Below are 13,058 nucleotides of genomic sequence, written 5' to 3' on the forward strand. Positions count from 1 at the left end.
ATACATGATATACTATTAATAATATTCATTATGATTATATATAATATAATATATGTCATAGTATTAGTAAGCAATATTTATATAATACAGAAATATGTAATATAACAATTATTAATAATTATGACTACATTAAAAAGGCTCACTGTTTTTCAACGTTATGCCTAGTGTTATTATTTGTTTATGTATTTTAGTATATACGAATCTCTTATGATACAAATTTGGAGCAGTTATTACATCTGATGTTGAAAGAATGGAAAATGGAACTGCCAAAACTTGTGATCTCGGTTCATGGGGGTATTCAGAACTTTGCCATGCCCCGTAAACTGAAGCAGATTTTTAGTCAAGGGCTGATCAAAGCTGCAGAGACAACAGGTGCATGGATAATAACTGAAGGTATCAACACAGGTAAAATCTATATACTTTCATTTGTCTTCATTTCCCTCTTCTTTCTTTGTCTGGTCCATTTTGGATAGTGGGTAGGGGACATGCTGTCATTCACACCTTGTAGAAGTTCTAAAATATGTGATGTTTTGTGAGGGATTAAGTTACAAAGTCAAGTAACCTGAAAAATCAAATTAGAAGTATTAAGTATACATTATCTGGAAAACTATGCCTGTTCACAAATGAAATAAGTAGAAGTCAATTTTTTTTCTGGAATAGAAGCAAGGAAAAATATCTCTTCTCTCCTAACTCTTCAATTATGGAAAGATGAGCAAAATAGCACTTCTTGGTTCATGCAGTCTACATTTTAATTGTGTCAATATCTATTTTTGGCAATTCATTGATTGTCCACATTTCAGGCAATTCATTCTAGTGAAATATATTGCAATTTTATTGAATATATGGCATCTGATTCTTTTATTATCTTTTTATTAAAATAGAACATAGCTGAGGATTCTGAGGCCCATCACTTCTATCCCTGAAAGTTAATATTTATTTTCTATATTATTTTACATTTTTAGGATCTCTTCCATGAGTCTCCCTCCATATTCCCGCAGCCAATATCCTTGTATCAACCCACATTGTTGTCTATTAATTGTACTGCCCATTGCAGTGCCCTTCTAATAGATTGTCTATTGTTAAATCTTCCTTTTCTGTAGTACCATTCCTCTTCTAAAACATCTTTATTGTCTCTCTTTTGATGCCCAAGTCAAATTCATATTTCTTTCTTGGCATTCAAAGTTCTCCCTAATCTGTCAACATCTTATCTCTTCAGGGTACTCTCACATAATTACTTCATCTCTTTGCTCTCTGTTCTACACAAATTGGATTATCTTTCTGTCCCTTGGAATTTCCTACTTTTGTGTATTTGCTCATGCTATTCCATATGGCTAGAATTTCCTTCCATTCTCCTATATTTGTAGAACCATTATCAGTCTTTTTTTTTTTTAGGTTTTTGCAAGGCAAATGGGCTTAAGTAGCTTGCCCAAGGCCACACAGCTAGGTCATTATTAAGTGTCTGAGACCAGATTTGAATCCAGATACTCCTGACTCCAGGGCCGGTGCTTTATCCACTATGCCACCTAGCCACCCTATCAGTCTTTTAAAATTGAATTCAAATGCCATTTCCCTCATGAAGAATTTTTTTCATGTCCCCACTCCTTAGACTTCATGTTGTATTTTTTTCTTCTTCTAATGCACTTACCATGAATGTACATCACACTTAACTAGATATTTGTCTTAACTTCCAGGTAGATTCTAAGCTTCATGAGAGCAAAGGCCATACCTCATATAATTTTGTATTTCTCCTAGTACCTAGCAGAAATGTTTATTAATCTGAACCCAGTTCATCTGACCCACTCAGTTTTTTCTAATCTGCCTCTAATAAATCTGCCACATCACCCTTGTTCTTCTCTACCTCTTATAATAGTCTTTATCTTTCTCCTGTGATGATTTCCCCTCTTCTTGCCTTCTTAAATGAGTAATATTTAAAAATATTCCATTCTTAGTCTGTTAATCTTTTCTTCCTCTCATTTTTCCTTTGTTGATTTCATTCATTCCTATAACTTTACCTTTATTTCTATGCCAATGACTCCTAAATCTATGTTGATTACCTGGATCTTTCTCTTGACTTCTAGTCCTACATTAACAGTTGCCTGTAGCAACTGTAGCTTCTTAACTTTTTTCCTAATTCCAGTCACTCTTCCAATCTGTTCTGAACACATAGACAATACCAGTCAATGAACATTTATTCTAACATTTATGCTAGGCACTGGGGATATAAAAAAAGATTAAAAACTAGTTCTTTTTCTCAAGGAACTCACAGTCTAATGGGGGAAATAATATGTAGGTTTCATATATATGTATATATATATATATATATATATATATATATATATATATATATATATATGTGTGTGTGTGTGTGTTCAAATAAGATACTTAGAATAAAATGAAAGTCATCTCAGGAAAAAAGGCACTAACATAAAAGGAAAATCAGGAAAGACTTTTTGTGAAAGATGAAATCTTAGTCAGGATTTGAAGGAAGCCCTGGGAGTTAGAAGATGGAGATGAGAAGGAAGAGAATTCCCAGGATGGGGAACAGACAGTAAAAATGCTGGAATTGGGAGATAGAATGCGATAGATAGGAAAAGCAAGGAGGTTTATATTACTGGAGCTCTCAGTCCATGGAGGAGAGAGACTCAATATTTTGTTCAAAACAAAAATGAAAGAAGGAAAATATTTCTTTGGCCTGAATTTTCAAATACTGCAAATGACAGCTTTAACTATACCAATCTAACCTTTCAAAAGATCTACATTTCTTAGTTTAGAATAGTTTAGTTTGTTATTCATGGCTCTCTAATATTTGTCTTCTATGGAGTTTTTCAACTTCATCACCCACCACTCCTCTAAGGAACATATTGCACCAGGAAAATCAATGTACTTTGATATCTCTGACAGTAACTTGTACTCTTCTAAATCTTTGCATCTTTGCTTTTGATATTCTGTTTGTTTGTTTTTCCTCTTTGCCTAGAAATATTTTTGGTTCTTTCAGATCTGATTCCCATTCAATTCTTTCATGAAGTTTTTTTCTTTTTAAATGACCTTTGGAAATAACCTCCTCATTTGAATAATTGCTTGTTTATTTTCATGCTATTACCATATGCTGCCTTGTTTTGTGTTGTAGTTCATGTTTTCAAGCATATGATACACAAAGCATTTTAGAGACTATGTGGTGTAATGAGCAGAGAAATGACCTTTAATTCATAAAGATCCAGGTTCAAGTTATCCCTTTGACATATACTGGAAGTGTAGCCATAGGAAAAATATTTAACCTTCCAGTGTTCTTGGAAATTTCTCTGTTACTATAAGTTGTAGAGAAGGTGATCTGCATTGGTGAGTGAATTTCCCTATACTTATGCCAGTAAAATTACAATTCTTTATCCCTGTTCCCATTGCTTAGAATGCATAAGGCATTGTACTAGACAGTATATCATATTTAAAGATCAAATAGTACCTGCTTCCTGCCCTTAAGTGCTTATTTAATCTAATAAGGCAGTTGAAACTTATTAAAAACTTTAATAATACAGAGTAAATTCTTATTTTATGTGCCATAAAAAGCTATGAATAAAATTTCAGAGTAATAATTCCTACTTGATTATTAAATACTAAATTTTTTTCACAAATGTATACCTAACATTATGCCTTATTAATGCCGGTTCTCAATAAATGTTTTTTGGATGAATGAATAGATGACTTTCCAGGAGTCTGATGAAAAGGAAATAGAAGATTAAGAAAAGTGGAAGATTTTATCCCATAATTTATGAGGGAATGAATGATGAATTTTCACATTTATAGGGAGCAGAAGATTATGTTTGATTTCTAAATCCATTTTATAATGGGTATTTTACTTCTACTGAAAAGATTAAGGAGTTAATGAAATTTGGGGAAATAAAAGAATTAGATGAATTGAGCAAGGCTTTGTCTTAGGTACATGCTTGATGTTTTAAGATACTGGCAGTGATGAAAATTGTTCAGTTATGTTATGGTGACTTTCAAAAAAGATCTCAAAGGATGGAGCCAAGATGAAAGAACTCTCCCAAATGCTCTTCCAAGCAACTTTAAAAATAATACTTCAAATTTAACAAAAACAAACAATAAAAGGTTGAATGAAATAATTTTCCATCCCAAGACAACTTAGGAAGTTGACAAGAAAGGTCTGACTCTCTAGGATAGTGATGGACCTGGAAGGCAGTGCAGGCTATATTGCTCCACCAAGAGCAGAACTTGGAGGTGGTAACAAGAGCATCAGCAATAGCCTCTGGAGCTCCTACCCCACAGACTGTAAAAGGGAATCAGACAACTGGTTAGAAAAAGATTACGGGGTGGCTAGGTGGTGCAGTGGATAGAGCACCAGCCCTGGAGTCAGGAGGACCTGAGTTCAAATCCAGCCTCAGACACTTAACAATTGCCTAGCTGTGTGGTGTTGGGCAAGTCCCTTAACCCCATTGCCTTGCAAAAAGAAAAAGAAAAAAAAAGAAAAAGATTACAGGGGACCTTTTGCTGGGGTGAAGTTTAGGTTACATTGCCCATACACACTTCCAGGCCACAATCCTAGAATGAAGAGGAGCACTAGTGCTTGTGAATGAAGGAAAAATAGGGGTCCTGGTGATAGTTTGAGGGTAGAAAAGTGATAGTGATCCTTCACAAATGAGTTGGATTCTTGGTCTTAACTCCAAGGCATAAAGGAACACTAGTGATTGTGGTTGCAGGAGAACAGGAAACACGGTCACCATTCCAGGGCCAAGAGAAGTACTGGCACTTGTGGCTCAGGGGAACAGGGTCCATTCCTGGTTAAAGACCAGAACACAGACCAGAACAGCAGTGGAAATACCCTTCCTTAGATCATGTCACCTTGGAAGTATTAAAAAATTTTTAGACCCCCCAGAACTTGCTCTGGAAACAGAAGCATAAAATTTTGAAGTTCGGGACTCCAGGAATAGTGTTCAACTTTAACATAAAATTTAAAAAGGGTTAGGGGCAGCTAGGTGGTGCAGTGGATAGAGCACCAGCCCTAGAGTCAGGAGGACCTGAGTTCAAATCCAGCCTCAGACACTTAACAATTGCCTAGCTGTGTGATCTTGGGCAAATCTCTTAACCCCATTGCCCTAAATAATAAACAAACAAATAAACAAACAAACAAACAAATAAATAAAAAATAACTAACTAAGTAACTAACTAACTAAATAAAAGGGTTAGAAAAATGAGCAAACAGCAACAAAAAAGAATCTGACTATAAAGAGTTACTATGGGAAGATCAAGAAAGAAATTTAGAAGATGACAATGTCAAAACAGTTTCAAGAAAACCCTAAAAGAAAAGACAAGCCCAAAAGGAATTTCTGGAAGACTTCACTAGGAAGACCTTAAAAATATAATAAGAAAGGCAGAGGAAAATTCAAAAAAGATATGAAATGCAAGAAAATTATGAAGAGTTTACATCTTGGTAAAAGAGAAACAAAAAGACCTTACAAGTCTTTACAAGGGTTAAAAGAGTTATAAAAATCCACTAAAGAGAAGAAGACCTTATAAAAAGCAGAATTGGCCATGGAGAGGTACGAAAATTTACTAATAGCATTGCCTCAGTCAACTGTGACCTAGGAAAGACCTAGCTTTAAAAAGTCAAGGTCTCCTACTGCATTCAGGGCCATCCCCAGTTATCCTGATCCATATCTAGCCACTGGACCCAAATGGTTCTGTAGGAGAAAGTGAGGTGACTTTGTGCAACATTCCCTCACTTAAATCCAATTCACTTTCATGTCATGGCATCACCTCCTAGTTTTCTTTGAGAATGAAGAACAAACAATAACAATAATAGCAAAATTTTACTGAAGAAAATAAGTCTGTAAAAAGAATTGGCCAAATTCTAGAGCCCACAGGACTAGGAGAAAATATTGCAAGCAGTCAGAAAGAAGTAATTCAAATATTATGTAACCATAATGAGACTCATACAAGATTTAGTAGCTTCCACCTTAAAGGATTGGAGGGCTTGAAAAATGATAATTTGAATGGATTACAATCTAGAAAACTGGATATAATCCTACTTCAGAGGGAAAAATGGCTATCTACTGAAATAGAGGACTTTTAAGCATCAAATCTGAATAGAAAATATGACTTTCAATACATGAATCAAAAGAAGAATAAAAAAATAGGAAAGAGAAATCATAAATTATTCAATAAGATTAAACCATTAACATTCATGTGTTGGAAGAGAATAATTGTAATTTCTAAGAACTTTATTATTATTAGGGTGATTAGAAAGAGTATTCATAGATGGAGGGCATGGCTATGAGTTGATTATGATGGAATGATTTCAAAAAATAAAATGGAGTGAGAAAGAGAGGTGCATTGGAAGATGTGGAAGGGAGAGGAAAAATGGTGAATTATTCTCACATAAAAAGGAGAGAACTTTGAGGTAAAGTAGTATGTTTCCATACAAATTTTATTCAAAAAATAGGGACTTGGAGGTAGAGAAATGAAGAGAAGTACAATGCATGAAAAGAGGATAGAGGAAGGGGATACTATAATGACTTTCCCTTGAAAAAAGGGAAATGGTGCAGAAGTCAGAAAGGCTTGGATTCAAATCCTCCTTTAGACAATTACTGTGTGATGTTAAGTTGCCTTTCTGGACCTTGGGAAAGGAAGGATTTGAGAACCTCTAAAATCCCTTCCAGTTCTAAATCTGTGATTTCATGATTCTATTGGGAATATGAAATGAAAGAGTTAAGGTACGCAAAGGGCAGAGGCAGAATATCATAAGTGTGTGGATTAGGTGTCCAGTGAGGAAGGTGATGCCAAGACAAAGTAAGAAGGGATGGGAGAAGGGGTAGAAGCTCATCTCATAAAGAGAAAAAAGCCTTGAAAGGGATGAGAGGAAATATTGGAATTAGATTGTCCTCTCCTTGAGGGCAGGGACTGTCTTTTTCTCTTTTTGTATTGCTTAGGACATGTCTGGCACATGGTTGGCATTTAATAAATGTTGATTGATTGATGATTGGGAGAAATTTCAGGTACTGAGGGTCCCATATTTGAAACATCTGATTGCAGGGGAACAATATGCATTCTAGCTTTCTTCTTACTTCAAGTCACTGTGTTTTTACATAAAAATCTGAAGGGGTTTGGGGAGGTAAAAAGGTACAATAAATATTAACATGACTTAATGTTTGACCTTTGAACTGAATATTTATAGGAGTCTCCAAGCATGTTGGGGATGCCCTCAAAGCACATTCCTCTAAATGTCTCAGAAAAATTTGGACAGTTGGAATCCCTCCTTGGGGAATCATTGAGAACCAGAGGGATCTTATTGGAAAAGATGTAAGTAAAATAAGCCTTTTAAAAGTTTGTCTTTTTTTGTTTGTTTTTAATGAAGATAGAATAAAGAAATCTGTTTTTCTTCTAAGAGGAAAGTTTTCTTGTGAGTGAATTGCTATGATTTTGGTTGCGAAGAATAATTGTCACTTTTTTTTTGAGCTCTTCCATAGCTTGAGCCCAATTCCTATTTTTTTTTAGTTTTTTTGCAAGGCAAATGGGGTTAAGTGGCTTGCCCAAGGCCACACAGCTAGGTAATTATTAAGTGTCAGAGACTGGATTTGAACCCAGGTACTCCTGACTCCAGGGCTGGTGCTTTATCCGCTGCACACCTAGCCGCCCCAATTTTATGTATTCTTGAGTCCAAGTCCAGGATTCCATCTACTATGCCATAATGCTTCTTTTGTTATCATTATTATTGTTGTTATTATTTTCATTCCTCTAGTAAAATGAGAAGCTTTAGGTAAAAGTATTCAGGTTTCCTTATTTTATATATGGACCAATTTTCCTGGTTAAAGGGATTCTTCCCATTTTTAAGAACTTCTACCAATATGGATTGACATCTTATCTTCAGCTGATAATCTTAAAAAGTGGTGTGTTCTCTTGTTTTGTATACATCTGAGATCTTAGTACTAAGTTCATTTGAAATAGGGATTCACTGGAATTCATTCACTTTACAACTTTATGATTTTTCAAACTCCAGACTTGGACCTTAATTCTCATTCTGGATTGCTTTTTTCTCCCTTTGATCTCTCAGGTGGTCTGCCTGTATCAGACTCTGGGCAATCCTCTTAGCAAGTTGACCACCCTCAACAGCATGCACTCACATTTCATTCTGTCAGATGATGGTACTGTGGGGAAATATGGAAATGAAATGAAGCTGAGGAGGAACCTAGAAAAATACTTGTCTTTGCAAAAAATACATTCAAGTAAGTACTTTATGGATGTCTAGTATGAGCAAAGAAAACACAGTGCTAGATCCAGTGGAGTTCACTGGATCATAGATGTAGGGTAGAAAAAAAATTGTGAGGCATCAAGTCTAACTCTTATTTTTCAAATGAGAGAACTGAGGCTAAGAGAAATTATACAGTTTGTTTATATTTCTATAAGTAATATATGTCTGAGGTAGAATCTAGACTCAAGTCTTCTTTACTTTCAGGCCAAGCACTCTATCTACTGAACCACTCACTACTTGTCTGTAGTGAATAGGTAGAAAACATCCTTTTTTCTCTTTTTTTGGCCAATTCTCCATTTTATTTTTATATTTGTCATATTTGTTTTTTGTAAATTACATGGAAAGAAAATTTTCATCATTCTTTTTTATAACATTTTGAATTCCAAATTTTTCTTCCTTTCTCCTCACTCCTTCCCTACCAAGATTACAATCTTAAGTTTTATATGTGCACATATGTAAAACATATTTTCACATTAGTCTTGATGTGAAAGAAGAAACAAAACAAAAGGAAAAAACACCCTGAAAAACAAATAAAGTGAATAGTAAACTTCCATCTGCATTTAGATTCCATCAGCTGGAAAACATACTTTTTGGGTTTTTTTTTTTTTTGCAAGGCAAATGGGGTTAAGTGGCTTGCCCAAGGCCACACAGCTAGGTAATTATTAAGTGTCTGAGGCTGCATTTGAACTCAGGTACTCCTCCACTGTACCACTGGCTGCCCTGGAAAACATACTTTAAATCACAATGAACAGGTTGAGATAAACTATATTAGTGGGAATAATGAATTCCCCTTGAAGAGATCACATTATTCAAATTCTCCCTGAATATTTCTATTGGATTTTGTGTAGTTATCATAATTTACATAATTATAACTTGGAACCTAACTAAAAGCTACTTTATGTGGTAAGAATGTAAAAGTTTAGAAGAGTAGGGATGGTGATAGAATATGGAAGTTCTTCATAAGCAGGAAGTGAACGAATTTGGGAGACATTGAAGATTTTTGAATAGGGGAATAAAATTATTCAAAGATGAAGACAAAGTTGTCAAGGATGTAGGGAGATTGAAAGATTAGTTAACAGGCTGTTTTAGTTATCCAACAATAAAATAATGTGTCTTGATTAAGGTGGTGGCAGTGGGAGTGAAGTCTTTTAAATTTAGAGAAGGGTATTGGTCCTTTCTTTCCTCCATAGCCTATGAAACATACAGCTAGGTGGCACAATGGATAGAATATTAGAATCAAAAAGGCATGAATTCTGGGGCGGCTAGGTGGCGTTGGGGCGGCTAGGTGGTGTTTGGGCGGCTAGGTGGCGTAGTGGATAAAACACCGGCCTTGGAGTCAGGAGTACCTGGGTTCAAATCCAGTCTCAGACACTTAATAATTACCTAGCTGTGTGGCCTTGGGCAAGCCACTTAACCCCATTTGCCTTGCAAAAAAAAAACCCTTAAGAAAAAAGGCATGAATTCAAACAGGACTTCAGATATTAGATGTCTGACCCTGGGTAAGTTACTTAATCTTTGACTACCTCAATTTCCTCATCTGTAAAATTGTAATAATAACAGTACTCACCTCTGAGGGGTTGAGAGGATTAAAAAAAAGATAATGTTTGTAAAGTTATTTGTTATCTTAATGTCCTATGTAAATACTAATTGCTTTTTTTAAAAATAATTCTGATATCTTGGGTGTAGAAGAGATCTTGCCAGAGAAATACTAGAGTTACTATTAATAAAAGGTTCCAAATGGTACTCCTGGCAAGAAGACCTTATATTCATCTGGGCTAATGGCAGATGCTTGAAATCTTTTAAATTTTAGTTTTTGATTCCTATTAAAAATAACATTTAAGGCAGTGTAGTATAGTTGATATAGAAGAGGAGATCTAGTTTCAGATATTCTGACATTTAGTTGTATCAATCACCTTGAGCAGCTCACTGCACATCTCAGGGACTCAGGCAAATCTCTACTACTCTGACTTGTGAAACAGTTGTTGTTTGGTATTGGTAGAGGGTGTTTCCATACCAGAACTTGACTTCACCAGTAAAATCACAGGTCTCTACAAAAAGTGAAACAAACTAGCCCCTCTCATGCCCTTAGAAAATCAATGATTAAATCTCAATGCCATGGGATGAATGAAGGAACCCAAGGGATATGCTTTGATTATAGAAGGTAGAAGAAAGTTTCTGCAGTGGGGTGGTAGGGAAGAAAGAGAAGAGAGGAAACCTCTAGAAGAAAAAAGGCACAAAATTGTGGTTTGTAAGATACATTTAATTTACTTTGATATTTTGATTGAGGCTTCCCTTTTGGAATGTCAGATACCCCATAGCTGTTGGTATCTATTTTCCTAAATCATCTTGTATTCAGTGTAGTGGAAGAGTGCATAGAATGCCAGACCTTGAGTCAAGAACACTGCTCTTCCTGAGCTTGTATCTGGCCTGAGATACTTACTAGCTATGTAACCCTGGGCATGTCCCTTTATTCTGTTTGCCACCTTATTGGTAGATTGAACTGGAGAAGAAAATGGCAAACTATTCCAGAATCTTGCCAAGAAAATACCAAAAGGGATCACAAAAAGTTGAACAAAACCAACAAAATATGTGTATATATTGTGACCTACACTGCACTCCCTGTCCAATCTCCTTCAGGTCAGGGTTTTCTTTTTTCACTTGAAATCCCATAGGCTTATCACAATACCTGATATATAGTAGGAACTTAATAAATTATTTGTTGATTGACTATTTGACTGAACTCTCCAGGAGGTTTTCAACTATTCTTCTAGGATTCATTGATATAATTCTCGTAATTTCCTATGAAGTCCCCTTGAATTTGTATGTCCTATATAACCACAGATTGAGGTATTTTTTCAAGGACTTTAAAACTTCCAAGTTATTATTTTGTAAATCAATTAATTTCAATTTTTTATTCCTATTAAAAACAGAATTTAAGTCAGTGTTGTATAGAACAGGAAGACCTAGGTTCAGGGTCATCTTCAGGGTGTTGTTCCTTTTCTTTGATGGTGAAGTTGACTTGAGTGGTTCCAAGGACATATTTTTTTAAAAAACTATGGCATAAGCATTATTCAGAATATAAAACTGATCTCCTTACCTAAAGGATAAGATACATTGTGCAAGCAAGAAATTATATTGTCTTTTTTTTTTTTTGCTCTAAAATGAACAGAATGGGAATGTTGCACCAACCATTCATTCATCCACTAATGATAAGATAAAACCTCCTTATTTCTTTGTGATGTTTCCTCTATTGCTTTTCAGTCAGGTGAATATGAATTCTTTATCATTCCTGGAATTTGAGGAAAGAAACTGAATAGATTAATTTATACTCAGACAATATAATTAATAAAATTGTCTAAAAAAATTCAAACTGCTATAGAAGTCACTGGGTTCAACTGTTTGGACTACAGCCAATGTAGCTTGGTTAGTTTATTTTCCAAAAGGATATGCTGACAGTTTCATTTGAAAGCATGGATTATATTTAAGAACAAAACAAAATGAAAAAAAAATAACCTTTCCATAATCTGAGTCTCCCCAAAGAGAAATAGTTTAACTTTTGTATCTGTACCAGTATAGCAGGAGACTTTTATTTTGATAATCTCATACTCTTTGGGTGATCACTTCAGTGATGCATGAGTTCCCTTTACCACAACCCCTTAAAAACAAGTCCCTCAGAAAAAAATACCTGTAATGGAGGTAAACTGACGTCCCAAATATTAGTTGGATACTCTGCAATAAACAAAAATAAATGTATTTCTCTTTAAAGGAATTTAATTTTTTTCTGCCACATAAAAATGCAACAGAAATGTTCTCAGGCTTTAATAACATAACACATTTCTGAAATGATTTGTCTCTTTTAGGGGAATATGATGTTAAAAATTATAGATATATCAATAATGGCTGAATATCTTTATTAAGATGATAATAGTTATAGTTATACCTGGTTCCTCTTTCTATCACTATAAGTGTTAGAATTTGGGAAACTGAGAAAATGTTCTGTTAGTGATGCAGCAGTGTGGAAAGAGTTAATAGAACCTATAAATAATTCTTTTCAATTAGCCATAATTTCCCTAAATCAGTGGTCTTAGGGAGTTCCTAGTAGGTCATGAAGGAATTAAAGCTTCAAATTATCCATGGCAGTGTTTTGGCAGCATCTATTTAGATTTAATTGTTCAGAATAGTTAAAGCAGCCATTGTGTCAGCATATAAGTATGGAAAGCCCAGTTCTCTTAAACATCTGAATGATGGTACTATATTCATTTATTCATTCATTAATTCAACAAGCAATTTTGGAATATGTGTTGGGTACTGTTCCACATGCAGAGGTTTCAAAAATTAAAATAAAAACAGTCCCTGCTACCAAAGTGAAGAATCTTATTCATTTTGAAGGAGAATGATAGGGATGAGGGCAATAAAAAGACTCAACTGGAGGATTAAAAAAGAGAAATTTAGTTTTGCCATTTTTGATATAAGTACTAGCTATATTTAATAAAAGAAAAGTGCACATCAGGTTGATATGTATAAATTTGAAAAATAAAATTAAATTCACAAAAGACCTGTAATAAATAACACTATATCATAAGCATAAAGATCTTTTAAGTAATTAGAACTTCTGTTGCAATGGCTGAAGTATATGGAAAAAAGTCAACATTTTGACTTCTTGGTTTGAAAAAAACTACAGATTTTAGGAAAAAGGTATTTAAATTTTTAAGTACTCTCAATGTTTCTTGAAATTTCATTGAATTGGGGTGACTATGTGGCGCAGTGGATAAAGCACTGGCCCTGGAGTCAGGAGTAC

The 13,058-nt window shown here is 34.6% G+C and overlaps 1 protein-coding gene across 7 annotated transcripts in view; it reads left to right on the forward strand.

Moving 5' to 3' along the window:
• Positions 1 to 13,058, forward strand: part of TRPM6 (transient receptor potential cation channel subfamily M member 6) — a 225,809-nt gene that overhangs the window by 88,318 nt on the left and 124,433 nt on the right. For all 7 annotated transcript variants that reach the window (XR_012472393.1, XM_074206652.1, XM_074206650.1 and 4 more), the window contains 3 exons: positions 192 to 405; positions 7,187 to 7,311; positions 8,063 to 8,234. Coding sequence is in view for 6 of the 7 variants with exons in the window: in XM_074206652.1 (XP_074062753.1) it covers positions 192 to 405; positions 7,187 to 7,311; positions 8,063 to 8,234 (511 nt within the window). In the remaining variant the exon portion in view is untranslated. The remainder of the gene's footprint in view (positions 1 to 191; positions 406 to 7,186; positions 7,312 to 8,062; positions 8,235 to 13,058) is intronic.

Source organism: Macrotis lagotis, chromosome X (assembly GCF_037893015.1).
Source record: "Macrotis lagotis isolate mMagLag1 chromosome X, bilby.v1.9.chrom.fasta, whole genome shotgun sequence".
In the NCBI taxonomy this organism is placed as follows: Eukaryota; Metazoa; Chordata; class Mammalia; order Peramelemorphia; family Peramelidae; genus Macrotis; species Macrotis lagotis.